At 43.7% G+C, this 18,053-nt stretch overlaps 1 protein-coding gene and 1 pseudogene across 1 annotated transcript; both read left to right on the forward strand.

The window, feature by feature from the left end:
- The first annotated feature begins 3,903 nt into the window (after positions 1-3,903).
- On the forward strand, positions 3,904-4,273 carry LOC119962389 (annotated as a pseudogene).
- A 994-nt stretch (positions 4,274-5,267) lies between these two features.
- LOC119962390 (EEF1A lysine methyltransferase 3-like) lies at positions 5,268-13,572 on the forward strand. The gene is made up of 3 exons (XM_038790356.1): positions 5,268-5,547; positions 7,155-7,266; positions 12,140-13,572. Exons 1-3 carry the CDS (start codon positions 5,377-5,379, stop codon positions 12,550-12,552), a joined length of 696 nt encoding a protein of 231 aa, XP_038646284.1. The 5' UTR covers positions 5,268-5,376; the 3' UTR covers positions 12,553-13,572.
- The last annotated feature ends 4,481 nt before the right edge of the window (positions 13,573-18,053 follow it).

Below are 18,053 nucleotides of genomic sequence, written 5' to 3' on the forward strand. Positions count from 1 at the left end.
TACCGATAAAATCTTGGTATGCAATAGAATGAAGGAGACTCAGTTCACGATACTGCAGCACTTGCATATCACACCAAGTTTGAGACACAGGTTTGATGCTGCTCCATCCCCCCCGATGTACCTAAAATGCATGCTGGTCGAAGGAGATTATGTACACTGTGTATGAACCTGTGTCAAGATTCACTCTTATTGGTCTGATGCAGTTAAGGAGCTTGAGAGGACTTTTGACAAGGCCTCAGTGTTTGATCCTTTCTTCCTAATTCTGGGTCTTGCGGACATGAGAACTATTGACATCAATGAAACACAGCTGTCTAATATTCTACCGTTTACAGCTCATAAAAATATCCTCTGCACCTCGATCAGTGACAGGTATCCTCCTATTCGAAATTGGCATAAAATAGCCATGCAATGTATCCCTATAGAATTCACAGAACCCCTGTAGTGCAGACGGACGTCATGCGGCCCTTTCAAAGTCTGCACCATCCCTTTGAAAGAGCACCCTGCCTCGGCCCACCCCCACTCTATTCCCACAATCCAATCAAACCTGCACATCTTTGGATGCAAAGGGCCAATTTATCATGGCCAATCGTCACAACCGTCACATCTTTGGACTGTGGGAGGAAACCGGAACACCTGGAGCATTCCTGACATTTACACTCTGTTCTTGGTCTGATACATTCCGTAAAGTGTGGGACCCTCACTCAAATTCTTAGGCTGCGCTTTGTCTGACCTGACCCGCGAAGTTTCCCCTGAGTCATATTTCAAATCATAGAGCTGTGCAGCTTGGTGTATTGTCCTATCTTGTTTTAGACCAGAACCTCTTTTCCTATATTTCCTGATTTATCCGGTGTTAAAATTGGATGCATTAATTGTTAAGGGCCGTTGTGTATTTATCCTGTCTTGCTTGTTCTTACATTTGCAAAAATATTTATTCTGGACTGTACCAGTTGTGCTTTGAAAATTCTGTTCCATGTAAAACTATATATGCAACGCTAATAAAATATACATGAAAAAAGGTTGAAGAGGCAAAAACATTCGGCAAATAATGTATCGCAATGTAACATTGTGTTCAAGGATCGAGAGTCCCCTGCTTTGTTCTGTTCCCTCAGGAAGAAATGTAACATTACCTTTAATCAAACGATATTTGTTTTGGCATGTATAATGTTTCAATTCATTCGATGTCCTCATAAGTTAGCAACATGTTGGAGCGTCATCAAAACATTTATTACCAAGTGATCCCCTTGTCTCTCTTTCCCCCTGCCCTGCCTCCCTTGTGTTCTAGCATGTCAATTACTGTCCGCATTTTACCATGAATAGTGCGTACACTCAGCCATTGTCGAATGATGATGAAAAGTAACATTGATTGCTTTAAGCTCAAATCCAGAATGTTTCGGCTATATGAGCTACTGTTTCATGGCCCAAATGATGTCCATGATCCATAACTCTGCTCATAATTTTATGGGGTGGGTGCACCATGATTACCAACACTTGTCAATATACCTTTTGTAAATGTAAAATGTAAATGTAAATTGCTTATTGTCACGAGTAGGCTTCAATGAAGTTATTGTGAAAAACCCCTAGTCGCCACATTCCAGCACCTGTCCAGGGAGGCTGGTATGGGGATTGAACCATGTTGCTGGCCTGCCTTGGTCTGCTTTAAATGTCAGCGATTTAGTCCAGTGTGCTAAACAAGCCCCTATTCTTTTGAACACTTCACGACACAAAAGGAGGATACAAAAGGATATAGACCAGTTAAGTGATTGGACAAGAAGTGGCAGACGGGTTCTCCTGAAGTAAGGGTGAAATTATTTGTTTTGCTACAATCTAAAACAAGCTTAATATCTTTAAAATAGCCAGGGTTGATGACATTCGTACACACAAGCACAGACGGCCAGTATGCAGGAATCGCAAGAAATTTAGCGAGCAACTGCTATGTAAGACTTTATTGCAAGAGTAGAAGAGCATGGCAGTGTAGATATAATTACACAGGGCTTCGGTGAAGTCACAATTGGAGTGCTATGTTTGCTTTTGGTATTCTTAAATGAGGAAAGAAACACATACCTTTGACAAGGTGCCGTATAGGAGGCTGTAAAATAAGTTAAGAGCCCATGTCGTTAAGGGTAAAATACTGGCATGGATAGAGGATTGGCTGACTGACAGAAAGCAGAGAGTGGGGATAAGGGGGTATTTTTCAGGATGGCAGCTGGTGACTAGCGCTGTGCCTACGGGGTCAGTGTTGGGACTACAACTTTTCACAATATACATGAACGATCTGAAAGAAGGAACTGAGGGCACAGTTGGTAAGTTTGCAGATTACATAAAGATGTGCAGAGGTGCAGGTAGTATTGAGGAGGGAGCGGAGGTGGTGCTGCTGAAGGATATGAACAGGCTAGGAGAGTGGGCAAAGAAGTGGCAGCTGGATTATAATGTAGAAAAGTGTGAGGTTATGCACTTAGGAAGAATGGAGGCATAGACTATTTTCTAAATGGGAAAAGGCTTAAGAAATCAGAATCACAAAGGGACTTGGGAGTCCTTGTTCATGATTCTCTTAAGGTTAACGTGCAGGTTCAATCGGGTGTTGGGAAGGCAAATGCAATGTTAGCATTCATGTCGAGAGGGCTGGAATGCAAGACCCGGGATGTACTTCTGAGGATGCTCTTGTCAGACCACATTTGGAGTATTGTGAGCAGTTTTGGCCCTGCATCTAAGGAAGAATGTGCTGGCCTGAAAAGGTTCCAGAGGAGTTTCACAAGAATGATTCATGGAATGAAGAGCTTGTCATATGTGGAGCGTTTGAGGACTCTGGACCTGTACTCGTTGGAGTTTAGAAGGATGAGGAGGATCTTATTGAAACTTGCAGGACACTGAGGGGCTGAGATAGAGGGGATGGTGAGAGGATGTTTCCACCAGTAGGAAAACACTAGAACCCAAGGCCACAGCCTCAAACTGAAGGGATAAGACTTTAATACTGATCTGGGGAGGAATTTCTTCAGCCAGAATCTGTGGTAAATCTGTGGAACTCTTTGTTGCAGAAGGCTGTGGAGGCCAAACCACTGTGTTTTTAAGACAGGTTATTGATTAATAAGGGGATCAGGAGTTATGTGGAGAATGGGGATAAGAAACATGTCAGTCATGATTGAATGGCGGAGCAGACTCAATGGGCCGAATTACCTCATTCTGCTGCTATACCTTATGGCCTTATGGCTTGGCAGAGAAGCAATGGAGGTTTACTATCTTGAATCCTCGGATGAGAGAATTGGCTTCCGAGTTCAAATTGAGCAGGGTAAACATATTCTCCTGAATTTGGAAGAATGAGAAATAGTTTGAATAAAGGTGCCTTTTGCTTATCAGATTTCTCCCTTCCACCACCTCACGATTACAGTTTCTAGAAAACTCTCTCCTTACCCCTTTAGTAACATAGCGACAGCATTAGCGAACAAGACACCAACTGTTTGGGGATAAACTTCACGTTGCTGTCAATTTGGGTTTATTTATGTGTCAGATCCTTTAATTATCATTTGGGCTCATCTGCCACAAGTCGATTTACGTACCCACTAATTAATTGTCCAGCAGCTATTCATTCTTGTCCGTAAGGGAATGAAAAACCCGGGCATAAATGTGACGGGAAAGAAAATACACTGCGACGCTCCTATTATTCAGAGAATAAGTGAGCGCGCTACTAATTGTTCCACAGAAGCAATGGGAGCCTCAAACCCATTGAAAATGGACGTAGGTTTGGCATTCGACATGCCAAGTGAAATAGAGTTAACCTTTTCGTATTTGAACGGAAAGCCTTAAAGGTGCTTCTGAACTACCGATTTTCAAGCTCATAAAATTCAACTATTCATAAAATAGGGATTACACGGGTCTTTCCGGTCCCGCCCCCAGAGCAAAGAAGTGGAAATGGCGATCAGGTATCCGATGGCAGTTGGTCTGCGTAAAGGTCACCCCGTAACCAAGAATGAGACCACCCTAAGGCAGTGCCGTAGAAGAGGGCGCCTCACCAAACACACCAAATTAGTCAGAGATCTATCTGATCGGTGAGGTCTGTGGTATTGCTCCCTATGAAAGGCGCACAATGGAATTGCTGACGGTCTCTAAAGACCAGCCTGCACTCAAATTCATCAAAAAGCGAGTTGGCACTCAGATCCCGTGCAAAGAGGAAGAGGGAGAACTCAGCAATGTGCTGGCAGCAATGAGAAAGGCAGCTGCGAAGGAAGATTAATCTGTACAAAGTTGCTACCATTAAAGCTATTTCAAAGTTAAAAAAAAACAAAGATCGAGATTACACAACAGAAAAATGGTTATAACTTGGAAGCGAGCGCGTGAAGTCTGAGCTCAGATGTCTCTTAAGCAGAAAATGATGATAAGATGGAATGATTTGCCAAGGGAAGCGAGACCTGTAGGAATGCGTGCGAACTCTGGGTACGTACGTCGATACAATGTTGAAGAGTTTGATATAAAAAATATGATCCGACATTTTCTCTTTACATAAGGACCGACGAAAAGAACAACTAAGGTCCCTTTCTTTTTTGTGCGCTTTTCTACATTCTAACCCCCAAATATCTCGCTGAGATCCAGCATTGGAATAGTTAGGCGCCTTTCTAATTAGCTATAATTTGAGATACTTCGAAATTTAAGGAAACCAGGAGCAAAAATTGGATCAGTACACTGTGACTCAATTGAGAAATTGGAGTCGAAACGAACTGTTGGGTCCAACAAGAAGGCGTGATACCTCGCTGAGTCTCAACCCCTGAGTTGGAGGTCGGTGGCTCAGATTCAGACAGAGCCCGACCAGATTATCATTCACCCAAGGAAGGAGCAGTGCTCCGAAATCTAGGGATTTGAAACAAACCGGTTGGACTTTAGCCTGATGTTGTATGATTTCTTACTGTGCTCACCCCAGCCCAACACCGGCATCTTCCACATCAAGATTATTAGGGTCAGCAATCCGCTTCAGTGTATTGTGAATGTTTCATTGTTGATGACGTGTCCCTGGCACTTTGAAACAAGGTTTAAAGGAAACAGGAGGATTATTTGGGGGGAGGGTAGAAAGTAGCAGCACTGTTCTCACAGTGCCCTCGCCAATATTAATTGTCCGATCGCCAATCTCATGACTATGATTTTGTGATGCACAAAATTGACAAATTGTTTCATTGGATCGCAACTGTAATTACGCATGACTGGCTATGACAAGTTCAGGGACGCCCCAAAGACGGGGTGAGGGGCGGGGGGCGGGGGGCGTTGGTGTTTGACGGAGATGGTGCGTGGAGCTTCATATAAATGCAAGACCTGGTGCAATCGGACGCCTGAAACAAATGCCCGTGAGGATCATCGAACATCCACTGGGAGACTTCGAGAGGTAGATTAGAAGTAATGACCAGCTCTCCGTCCCACGAGAATTCCAGCGACGATGCCACAAAGGACGAGAATCAGACTGCGATCTATTACATCAACCAGGATGTCTTTGAGTTCTGTGGATACAGCTTAAAGATCGCTCGAAGTACAAGCCATAACCTCGGCGTGTCTGCTTATGTCTGGGATGCAGTAAGTGCTCTGGATTAACCAGATAAAGCAAAAACCGGTCTACCGCATGCTCTGCATTCGTCACTCTTTTTAAAAAAAATGTATCTGCTCTTGTTCCGGTAGGTTTGCAACCGCCCTCTACTTACACCAATTCTTAAAATGTAAGCTTTTTAAATAGGTCAGCGTAACGCTCTTCATCCTGTCCCCCTTTGGCAAGTTTGGTTTAGCGTGGCATTTAATTGGGCGGAGCGTCCACGTGGGGAGCCACGACCTTCCTTCCTCCAATTCGATTGAACCCGGGATGAGAAGGACAATGAACGCCTTCCGACCTCGCACCTGCCAACTGGGTCCCTCAAAGTCATTCAGTGTCACTCAGGATGTGGAGATGCCGGCCTTGGACTAGGGTGAGCACAGTAAGAGGTCTTACAACACCAGGTTAAAGTCTAACAGGTTTGTTTCAATCACTAGCTTTCGGAGCACAGCTCCTTCATCTGAGGAACAAACCTGTTGGACTTTAACCTGGTGTTGTCAAACTTCTTACAGTGTCACTCAGAGCCTGGCAATCGCCTTTCCCTGCGAACCCCTCCCCGCCATGACTCGCCTGTACCTGGTAGCCCCACGATCCGCCGCTTCAAACCGGCAGCAAGCACAATCCAGCTCTTGGCAGGTGGGAGTTCCGCTGGCGAGGGGGCCTTGATCTCGGGAAAGAGGCCCGCCTCAGACCTGTTAAGTGTCCAAGTGACACACGATGCTGCGGGCCTGCCAGATAAGAGGTAACGTAGTTAAACACTAATAGAGTAGGCGACAGCGTAGCGGTATTATTTCCTTGGCTAATAAACCAGAAACACCGGGTGGGGCTTGGGTTCAAATCCCAGCACAGCAGATGGTGTGAAAGCTGAAGTCAATAAAAAAATCAATGATACTGGTGACCATGAAATCACTGCGATTGTCAAAAGACCATCTCATTCACTGATGTCCTTTAGGGGAGGAAATCTGCCTTCCTTACCTGGCATGGCCTGCATTTGACTCCAAATATAGTTGACTCTTAAATGCCCTCTGAAAATAGCCAGCAAGTCACTCTTTTTAAGGGCAATCGGGGATGCGCAATGCATGCTAGTCCAGCCAGCGATGTGCTTTTATTCGTACTGGTTTGTTATTTTGCTTTCACCAGCCAATTTGCCCCTTCCCTTCTAGATTTGCCCAAAATATCAAATCAACAAGCGTGTGGCCCTGCACATCTACAGAAACATGGATATATTGCTATATCCAGCTCTATCTTCCGGATATCCTCTCTTTGGGTCAGGATCCTTAATAATGGTGATGAGGCTATAGTAGTACACATTGATAAAATGTAGAACCTTACGGCTCTTTGAGATTAATTATGCTACATTGAGACAACTATTAAATTATTGTTACTGTGTTAAAGGTTAGCTGAGGGGATCTGTAGGTAGAGGTTCCACCACCATATTAAGTGGCAGTAACCGGATGAAAACAGTTCTCAACAGCGTTCCTTTAGTTGTGCAGGCAAGTGTTCATACCTGTCGCCCGCACTGGTTTGGCAGCAGTCATTGGCACACAAATGTGAGGACTATATTAATTCTAATATGCCCGTTTGCTCAATATTTCAGGGGATTGCTCTTTGCCGCTACTTGGAAAAGGCGAACATTAGTTTTACTGGGAAGAAAGTGATTGAGTTGGGATCGGGCACCGGAATTGTGGGAATTCTGGCAACACTACTAGGTGAGTAATAGATGAAATCGCAATGACCTTCACAATTTTATTGATGTCAGCTAGGAATGGAGCCGATAATGGTAAGGTTTGTAAAGTAGTATCGTTACCCTCTCAATGACGAGCGATATGAATAATTTACATCTGCATCCATCCCGCCCCCACACGCTGCACATATTAACACGGGGATTGAACAAAAGAACAAAGAAAATTACAGCACAGGAACAGGCCCTTCGGCCCTCCCAGCCTGCGCCGATCTAGATCCTTGATCTAAACCTGTCACTTATTTTCCAAGGATCTACTTCCCTCTGTTCCCCGCCCGTTCATATATCTGTCTAGATGCATCTTAAATGATGCTATCGTGCCCGCCTCTACCACCTCTGCTGGCAAACCATTCCAGGCACCCACCACCCTCTGCGTAAAAAGCTTTCCACGCACATCTCCCTTAAACTTTCCCCCTCTCACCTTGAAATCGTGACCCCTTGTAATTAACACCCCCACTCTTGGAAAAAGCTTGTTGCAATCCACCCTGTCCATACCTCTCATAATTTTGTAGACCTCAATCAGGTCCTCCCTCAACCTCCGTCTTTCCAACAAAAACATCCTAATCTACTCAACCTTTCTTCATAGCTAGCACCCTCCATACCAGGCAACATCCTGGTGAACCTCCTCTGCATCCTCTCTAAATCATCCACATCCTTCTGGTAATGTGGCAACCAGAACTGCATGCAGTATTCCAAATGTGGCCTAACCAAAGTCCTATACAACTGTAACATGACCTGCAGACTCTTGTACTCAATACCCCGTCCGATGAAGGCAAGCATGCTGTATGCCTTCTTGACCACTCTATCGACCTGCATTGCCACCTTCAGGGTACAATGAACCTGAACTCCAAGATCTATCTGCACATCAATTTTATCAGGACTCTTCCATTGACTGTATAGTCTGCTCTTGAATTAGATTTTCCAAGATGCATCACCTCGCATTTGCCTGGATTGAACTCCATCTGCCATTTCTCTGCCCAACTCTCCAATCTATCTAGATTTTGCTGTATTCTCTGACAGTCCTCCTCGCTATCTGCAACTCCACCAATCTTAGTATCATCTGCAAACTTGCTAATCAGACCACCTATAGCTTCGTCCAGATCATTTATGTATATCACAAACAACAGTGGTCCGAGTACGATCCCGGTGGAGCACCACTAGTCACCTTTCTCCATTTTGAGACATTCCCTTCCACCACTACTCTCTGTCTCCTGTTGCCCAGCCAGTTCTTTATCCATCTAGCTAGTACACCCTGAACCCCATACGACTTAACTTTTTCAATCAACCTGCCATGGGAAATTCCTGGGAAATCTGCACTCAAAACTGTCATTCATCAGATAATAATTTCAGTGCCGATGGAAATGTTCCACAATAAGTTTCCAAGTAACATTACCAACACAAGAAGTGAAAGCCATCCATCAATTTTGGTCCTAGCTCTGTGCTCGAGTGAGTGTATTTGAATACTCTTAATCACTGCCAATACTGGGATGTGGAGATGTTGGCGTTTGACTGGGGTGGGCACTTTACGAAGTCTTACAACATCAGGTTAAAGTCCAGCACGTTTATTTCGAATCACTAGCTTTCAGAGTGCAGTTCCTTCACTAGGCCCCTTCACCTCATGAAGGAGCTGCGCTCTGAAAGCTAGTGATTCCAAATAAACCTGTTGGACTTTAAGCTAGTGTTACAAGATTTTTTACACTGTCAATTCTAGTTCTCATTTTCTGTTTGGCAATGGACATTTGCGTCCGCTGTAAATGCAAAGCCTGTAAGTGATATCCGAACAATGACATTGATATTGATTAGTAAATGTGATCAGAATATCAGGAGATATAATTTACTTGCCTCCTGCCTTCGGGGAAATACAGTGATTTGTTTTGGGAAATTGGAGTTAAAGGAAGGCATTAACATAGAGGAAGTTGTCTTGGCCTAATGACAGTGGCAATCAAATGTGTCAATGGTCGCAGCCGCATTACATAAATACATAAATATTTGCATTATAAGTGTCCGGGTTCATTCAAATGGTCACACAGATAGAAGCCTTGTTATCCAGTTTATCTGCTTTTTTGATTTAAAAAGAAATCTTTCAATATCTTCGGCATTATTTCAACATCCAAATCTAAATGTCCAACGTTTCTATTTTGCGAGCCATACTACGAAAACAATAATTTGAGTCGACTAAACGTGGAAGTAATGTAAATTAGCTAATTAGATGTTGAAGGGTGGCAGCAACAGACAGAGCCTATGGTTCACAAAGTGCATCTTTGGAAAATGTCAAACCAACTGGAGGAATTGGATTTTTAAATAGGGCGCACAAATTTCAAAAGGAAGCAAGTCATGATAAACATTTAGAATTCTCTGATAGGCAGTTGAGCATTGTTTCCAATGATGGGTACCACATTTTAGAAAAGATCCGAAGGCCTTGCCATGGCATTTTCTCAGAGTTGGTGAGTTTCGGATGTGGAGAGATTCGGGGAACTAAAATTGTTCCTCTCAAAAAAAGGATTTAATGAGGCATTCAAAATTCCGAATGTGCTCTGATGGGAAAAACTGCTTCTTCCTGCAGAATGGAATTTTGCTGAGGATACAGATTTAGGATAATTGTCTGAAAACAAACATGGGGCTAGTAGGAGCTATTTAATTCAGAATATTGTAATAATCTACATTTCGCTATGTGAAAAGCTCGAGGAAACAAAGTCAGTAGTAATTTTCAAAAGTTACAAGTTCATGAATTTGCAAAATTTCCAGGGCTTTGAAGCAATAGCAGAGGAATAGATTTAACTGGGAAATTATTTCAAAGAATCGGCAAATTGACTGGATTGCTAAGCTATGTAGTTTTATGACTTATAACAGAACCCTTTTTTGCCACCTAGGTACTATTTGTGCATAAGGAGAGTTTGAATGGCCTCTCGTGATTGTAATTGGTCGTATACATTACTAAAAGTCAAATTTGAAGATTGTCCCACTTATAGGTGTTGAATTAATTTGCTATCCAAATTAAATAACTATCCAATTGTTCTTGTAATTAATGCTTTGCTGGTCCCTGCAGTCTGATGAGCAATGATGAAATTATTCCGATAATTGGCATGTGGCGATGCCTGCTAGGAGGGAGACATATAGCATTCTCAAGAAGGACATCAGTTGACGCATTCGCTATACCATCTTCTGAAATGGAAAGACGTGACCGTCCAAGCATCAATCATTTTGGAAAGGACACGGTAAGAAGTTTTACAACACCAGGTTAAAGTCCAACAGGTTTGATTGGAATCACTAGCTTTCGGAGCGCAGCTCCTTCATCAGGTGAGTGAAGGGGTGGGTTCCACAAACACATGTATGGACAAAGTCAATGATGCAAGATGATACTTTGTATGTGAGTCTTTGCAGGTAATTAAGTCTTTACAGGTCCAGTTGGTGCGACTCGAGGGAGGGATAATCACAGGTTAAAGAGGTGTGGCTGTCAGTTTCTGCTTGGCAATTCTACTTTGGCGCGTGTCCTGAAGGCCGCCTTGGAGAATGCTTACCCGAAGATTAGAGGCTGAATGCCCTTGACTGCTGAAGTGTGCCCTGACTGGAATGGAACATTCCTGCCTGGTGATTGTGGCGTGGTGTCCGTTCATCCATTGTAGCAGCTTTTGCATGGCCTCGCCAATGTACCACGCCTCGGAGCACCCTTTCCTGCAGCGTTTGAAGTAGACAATGTTGGCTAAGTCACACGAGTATGCCCACCTACCTGGTGGGTGGTGTTCGCACGTGTAATGGTGGTATCTATGTTGATGATCTGGCATGTCTTGCAGAGGTTGCCATGGCAAGGTCATGTGGTGTTGTAATAGGTGTTCTCCTGAAGGCTGGGCAGTTTGCTGAAAACAATGGTCTGTTTGAGGTTGCGCTGTTGTTTGAAGGCAAGCAGTGGGGATGTGGGATGGCTTTGGTAAGACATTAATCTTTATCGATGATGTGTTGAAGGCTATCAAAAAGGTGTTGTAGTTTCTTCCCTCCAGGGAAGTACTGGACGATGAAGGGTAATCTGTCGGATGTGCCCCATGTTTGTCTTCTGAGGAAGTTGTGCGTTTTTTTGCTGTGGCGCATTGGAACTGTCGATTGATGAGTCGAGCGCCGTATCCCATTCTTACGAGAGCAGCTTTCAACATCTCTAGATATCTGTTACGTTCCTCTTTGAATAGATCCTGTGTATATGGAGGACCTGTCAATAGGGGATGGCTTCTTTAATGTGTTTAGTGTGGAATCTGGAGAAGTGGAGCATCGCAAGGTTATCCGTGGGCTTACGGTAAAGCAAAGTGATGAGGTGATCATTCTTGATGGAGATGCGTGTGTCCAAGAATGCAACCAATTCTGGAGACTAGTAAATGGTGAGTCTGATGGTGGGATGGAACTTTTTGTGTTTGTGGAACCCACCTCTTCACTCACCTGATGAATGAGCTGCGCTCCGAAAGCTATTGATTCCAAACAAACCTGTTGGACTTTAACCTGGTGTTGAAAGACTTCTTACTGTGCCCATCCCAGTCCAACTCAGGCATCTCCACATTTTGGAAGTGGTTACTGGAGCAAGCAATGCCGATTCTCCACTTGCTTTAAAACAACACAAAGTTTATTTTTTCTAATCGGTATAATTTTACGTCACCCTGGACTTTCCTTATTTAGATCACGGTCGGCATATTCCGCCTGACATATGGTTCAGTGCCTTGTCAGTGTGTATTGATCCCAAATATATTATTTGTTTTGAGAACCGTTACCTCTTCCCTCCTCGTTCGACCAAGACGATGAAACCGTGTTGTCAAGGACAAACCATTAATCCGGATGGATAATTTTTCTTTTCTTCTTGTCAGGCGGAAATGTTACCTTAACAGATCAACCACAAATTCTGCATCAAATCGAACACAACATCTCAATCAACATCCCGATTGCCTGCAGACATCGTTTAAATGTACGTCCCCTGACTTGGGGTGAAGATCACACAAAATTCCCTACCGATTATGACTTCATTTTGGGTTCTGATCTTGTTTATAGCTCTGTTTATTACTCTTCGCTGATAAGAACATTGCACCATCTCGCTAATCCAAATACCATAATTTATCTCGCGTCCGCATTTCGAAAAGGAAATGGCTCCCTTTCTTTCCATGAAGTACTTCTACCTGAGTATTTTGACTGCCTGATTGTTGACAGGTTATCGGACAAGGACATTACTGTGTACAAGATGTCAAGAATTGGTAAAGGTCCTGAGGATTGGTTCCTAACATAAACATTGAAATTTGCTGATCAAAGATGCTGACACTGTGAATCATGAATGGGGGTCATTATCTCTGTTGTTCTTCTAAAGTCAGAATCAAAATTGTTTAAGGTTAAGTTTTACCCGCCCCTTGCACCATTCTACCATAAGGTTTGGTTTGTAATCTTCCCGGCTACGACACTCTTTTGGGTTCTCTGTGTAATACCACTTCCTATTGCTGAACATCAAGAGTGTGATCGAGCTGCTTAAGTCCACAGCTGTGCTAAATTCTTCCCAATGTAATAATTGGATAGCGAGTAGGAATGGAACACTTGGCTAACTTTCCTTTGACGAGTGTACGCACAGTGAAAAAAAGATATTGACTGTTTGAAGACATCGATATTGTTTTGCACACAAACGTCAACTTGTGAAGAATTGATTGATCCGTGTATGTCTGTTTTGCTTTTAGCAAATTGCTCTTTAAGTTTGCCAGAATCTCTGACAGAGAGCACTTGTGTGCAAAAATAACTATACAATCTATGTACGGAACTCAATATAATCGCAGTGGATGCAAAGCGAACAGTGCTTTGAAGTTTTAATCGCAGAGATGTCAGCTAAAGATGAACAGATGGTACAAGAAATCAATAATAAAGTTCCCCTAATCATTGATGTAATTGTAATTACAAATGATATCCAAGTTGTACAGTTAATGTTCCAACCATTGAGGTGAATGCAACAAAAAATGTATTTTGACCACCACATAAGTGTGCTTGAAAAGAATTAACACTGGTGTTATCCATACCATTGTATCTGAATCAAAATAGTCTTAATATTGAAATAAGTTTGTGATTTTTACGTTGAGACCAGTTAATCTTGTGTCATTGTGATTCTGAAAACCTGATGTTTCTGCCTCTGAAGATTGCATTTGCAAATTAAGGCACAGATTGAACAAAATAAAGAAACTAGAATAAATTGTGACTTCTCAAGTGCGTGTTACTTTCGATGTGTCAAAATAGATGATCAATGTCAAATAATAAATAATCAAAATTGCAACACCGTAATTTGTTCACATGTGTATTTGGGCAATGCTGAGTCTTCCTATTTGCGTTTTCGGTTTATAGGTAATTACCCTTCATGAGTGAAGCATCAGAAAAGTTGGAGAGATAAGCCAAAATCCAGAACGATTTGTGTTTCAAAGTAAATATCAACTTTAATAGCAAATACACATAATTTTCATCATTCTTGTTCCCTGATGTGAGGAATATTCTAGAATTATGGATTTTTTAACACAAAAGAATGACTGATGAAGACCATTGTTTCTGCGATGGTTCATTGCCTATGCTGTCCAATGTGATCTCAGAACCTAGTTTTTGTAGCTCGGAAAATTGAAGATGCAAATTGTTCTCAAATCCTTCATTCAACATTCGCCTCAAAATGATATGGGCGGGATTCTACATTTCTGAGACTAGGGTCTGGATTCTCTGATTTTGGGGCTATTTCTGGAGGATCCATGGCGTATTCTGTGGGAAAGCTTGACGCAGCCCCAGCGCCGATTCTCTGACCGGTGAGGGGCTAGCCCGGCCTTCCCGATATAAACGCCTGGAAAATTATCGGGTCTGTGGCTATGCATGCGCATGACGACGACTCACAGCGGTCGCGTTGTACAACATGGCACCGGCCGAGCGCAGCCCTGACCTGCCAGGTAGTGCCCCTTGGACACCCACTCGCACCCACAGCTGACCATCCACCAGTCCCCCCAGCCCTTGCCAAAGCCACCCCCGGCCAGCAACATGGCTCCTGCCTCACTGTTGGCGATGCAGGACACAGTCCGCAACTGCAACGCCAGGTTCCTGATCGCTGAGACAATAAGTCAACCGCTCGGTCCAGAACTTGGCCGATCGGGGTGGAGCATTGGAGAGGGCCTTCAGGTAACGTCCTGTGGCCGTCCCAACGGTGTGTGGTGTGCTCCTCAATGATGCAGTTTTGAAGGGGGCAAAGCATCTGAAAACTGGCGCCGCCCCCTATTCCATCGTAAAAAGGGCTTCTCCGCCTGATCTCCGATTACAAAATCGGCGTCATGGAATGGAGAATCCCGCCCTAAGTGTTGATTCCGGGGCAGAATTTGTGCACTTTTACAACAGAAAACCGGCACTGCACCTGGACCAATTCCACTAATGTTGAGGGGCTAGCACCAGTGCCGTATGGAACACAATCAATGTTTACAAAAGACGTGCTGTTCAGCGAATTGGACATTCTGAATTCTCCCTCAGTGTACTCGATCAGCCGCCGGAATATGGCGATCAGGGGCTTTTCATAGTAACTTCATTGCAATGTTCATGCAAGCCGATTGAGACAATAAAGATTATTGTTATTAAGACGATGTTAGAATTATCTCTTGGGGCTAAAGGGATCAAAGGAAATGGCGGAAATTGGGAACAGGTAACTGAGTTGGGTGATCAGCCATGATCATAATGAATAGCGGAGCAGGCTTTAAATGCCAAATGACCGACTCCTGCTCCAATTATCTATGTTTCTATATTTCTTGTATCTTTTCCACAAGCCCCAGCTGCTAGGAAGGAGGGTATTGCAGGGTCGAATGAGCACATCTTTCTCCATTTCTTAAGTTGTTTTGTACAACTGATTGCCTTGCTCTGCCATTTCAGAGGGCAGATAACAAGCAGTAAAATTTTGTTGGGTGCAATGTCACATGTAAGTAAGTCAAGGCACAAGGTTTCCTTTATGAAAGAGCATTAGATAACCTGGTACCATGGATCATATATAGCTGTTCCCTCAGTAAACCCACCTGCGTGTCCTCTGGCCCTAGACGGTCTATCAGCTGTATGGGCATGCCCCAGCATAACCAGTGCCACCTTTTTCGCTGGGGTGAGTGTGTGTGTGTGTGTGTGTGTGTGGGGGGGGGGGGGGGGGGGGGGGGAGTGTACTGTGTATGTACAGCTGCAGCTTGACAGCCTCCCGAGTGTCGATCACGGACCCAGAGAATCCTGCACCATTTTTCATTCGAATTGATTGTGCTACTGTTCTGCCCAAGTATACAATGTTTTGCCCTCAATTGCTTTCTGTGAACGATAATTATACGGGCTTATCACACTCTAAGTGAAGAAATTTATCCTCATCTCAGTCCAAAATGGTTTAGTCCGTATCCTCAGGCTCTGATCTCTGCTTCTGGACTCCCACACTATCGCGGGCATCCTTTCTGTATCTACCCTGTCAAGTCCTGTTAGTATTTAATACATTTCTATGAGAGCCCCATCATTCTTCTAAACTGCAGAGAATATAATCCTAACCAACTCAATCTCTCCTGATAAATCTGTCCCAACTTCACAGGAATCAGCCTGGTAAACCTTTGCTGCACTCCCACTATAGCAAGAACATCGTTCCTCAGATAAGGATCTTAATCAGCACACTTACGTTCAGCGAATGGTGCACAAGGATGCCCTGGTCCCAGTACACATTCCCTCTCTCAAGCTATAGCAATTCAGATAATAGTCTGCCTTCCTATTTTTGCTGCCAAAGTGACATCCTTACATTTATCCACATTATACTGCAGACTCATAGAATCACAGAATCCCTAGAGTGCAGAAGGTCCATAGAGTCTGCATCGACTTTTTGAAGGAGCAGCCTATCTAAGTCCCTTCCCCCACCCTATCCTTGCAACGCCGTAACCCCACCTAAAGTTTGAATATTAACGGGCAATTTATAGTGGTCAATCCAACTAACCTACAGATTTTTGGACTGTGGCAGGAAACTGAGCACCTGGAGGAGACGCACACAGACAGAGGCAGAATGTGTAAACTCCATGCAGAATGTCACTCAAGGTTGGAATTGACAATAATATAATAATAATATAAGAATCATTATTGGTGTCACACATAGGCTTACATTACACTGCAATGACGTTACTGTGAGAATCCCCTAGTCTCCACCCTTCAGCACCTGTTCAGGTACACACAGGGAGAATTCAGAATGTCCAATTCACCTAACAAGCACGTCTTTCGGGAATTGTGGGAAGAAACTGGAGAACCCAGAGGAAACCCACACAGTCATGGGGAAGCCATGCAAACTCTGCGCAGAGAGTGAGCCAAGCTAGGATTCGAATCAGGTTCCCAGGCATGGTGAGGCAGCAGTGCTAACTACTGTGCTACCGTGCATCTACCATGTTTTTTCCCATTCACTCAAACTTGTCCAAATCACAAGGAAGCATCTCTGCAGATGCCGAATAACTCACCACTGCCCCCCTTCCCCAAACTTTTTTCATCTACAAATGTGGGGCTATTACATTTTGTTCCTTCATCTGAATCCCCTGAATTAGCTGGGTGTCCTTGCACTGATCACTGTAATACTCCACTAGTCACTGGCTGCCACTTAGTGAAAGACCCGTTTATTCCTGCTCTTTGTTTCCTATCTACCAACCAGTTTTCTATCGATCTCAATACACTATCCCCATCCCATGCGCTTCAATTTTAAATGTTAATCTCTTCGGTGGGACTTTGTCAAAAATCTTCCGAAAGTTCAAATAAACTATATCCACGGTCTCCCCCACATCAACACAACAAGTCACATCTCAAAAAGGTCCAGTAGGTTTGTCAAGCATGATGTGCCTTCCTTAAATCCACGCTGACTCTGTAGAATCAATGAAGATGACCACCAATGCATCCATTATTTCGAGACCCACTTCCCTAAGAACTCTGGGATGTAGATTATCAGGCTCTGGGGATTTATTGGCATTCAATCCCTTCAATTTCCCCAATACCACTTCCCTACTAATACTGATTTCCTCCAGTTCGTCCCTCTCACTAAACCCTTAGTTGGCCAACATATTGGTCTGTTATTTCTGCCCTCCTTTGTGAAGACAGTATAAATGATGTGGAGATACCGGCATTGGACTGGGGTGGACACGGTAAGAAGTCTTATGCTTACCTGATGAAGGAGCTATACTCTGAAATCTCGTGATACCAAATAAACCTGTTGGACTTTAACCCGGTGTTGTAAGACATCTTACTGAAGACAGTATAAAGTATGTATACATTCCCCTGTTTCCGAATGTTAGTGACCTATATTTATCTTCACCAATGTTTTTTCTCTTCACAGATTTAACAGTCAGTTTTTATGTTCCCTGCAAGCTTACTCTTATACTCTATTTTCTCCGTCTTAATCAATCCCTTTGTCCTCCTTTGCTGAATTCTAAACTGCTGCAAATCCTCAAACCTGCTGCTTTTTCCGGCGAATTGTTATGCCTCTTCCTTAGATCTACAAACGAGTCAAACGACAGCCTGCCATAATTCTACTCGCAGAATCATACCTTACAACCAACCTTCCAGATACCCCCATCACTATGGGCGTGACGTTTCTATACCATGACAGCCCCAGCAGAGGCGACGGCATTGTCATATATAGTTGGGAGGGTGATGCTCTGCGAGTTCTCAACATTGACTCCTGACCTCATGAAATGTCATGGCATCAGGCAAGACACGTGGAAGGAAATCTGCTGCTTCCCACCCTCCCCAAGTTGGTGA

The sequence above is a fragment of the Scyliorhinus canicula genome, chromosome 2 (genome assembly GCF_902713615.1).
Source record: "Scyliorhinus canicula chromosome 2, sScyCan1.1, whole genome shotgun sequence".
In the NCBI taxonomy this organism is placed as follows: Eukaryota; Metazoa; Chordata; class Chondrichthyes; order Carcharhiniformes; family Scyliorhinidae; genus Scyliorhinus; species Scyliorhinus canicula.

Coding starts and splice junctions, on each gene's coding strand:
- LOC119962390 (XM_038790356.1), top strand. CDS start 5,377: ATGACCAGCTCTCCGTCCCACGAGAATTCCAGCGACGATGCCACAAAG. Junction 5,548..7,154: donor CTGCTTATGTCTGGGATGCA/GTAAGTGCTCTG, acceptor TCAATATTTCAG/GGGATTGCTCTTTGCCGCTA. Junction 7,267..12,139: donor AATTCTGGCAACACTACTAG/GTGAGTAATAGA, acceptor TCTTCTTGTCAG/GCGGAAATGTTACCTTAACA.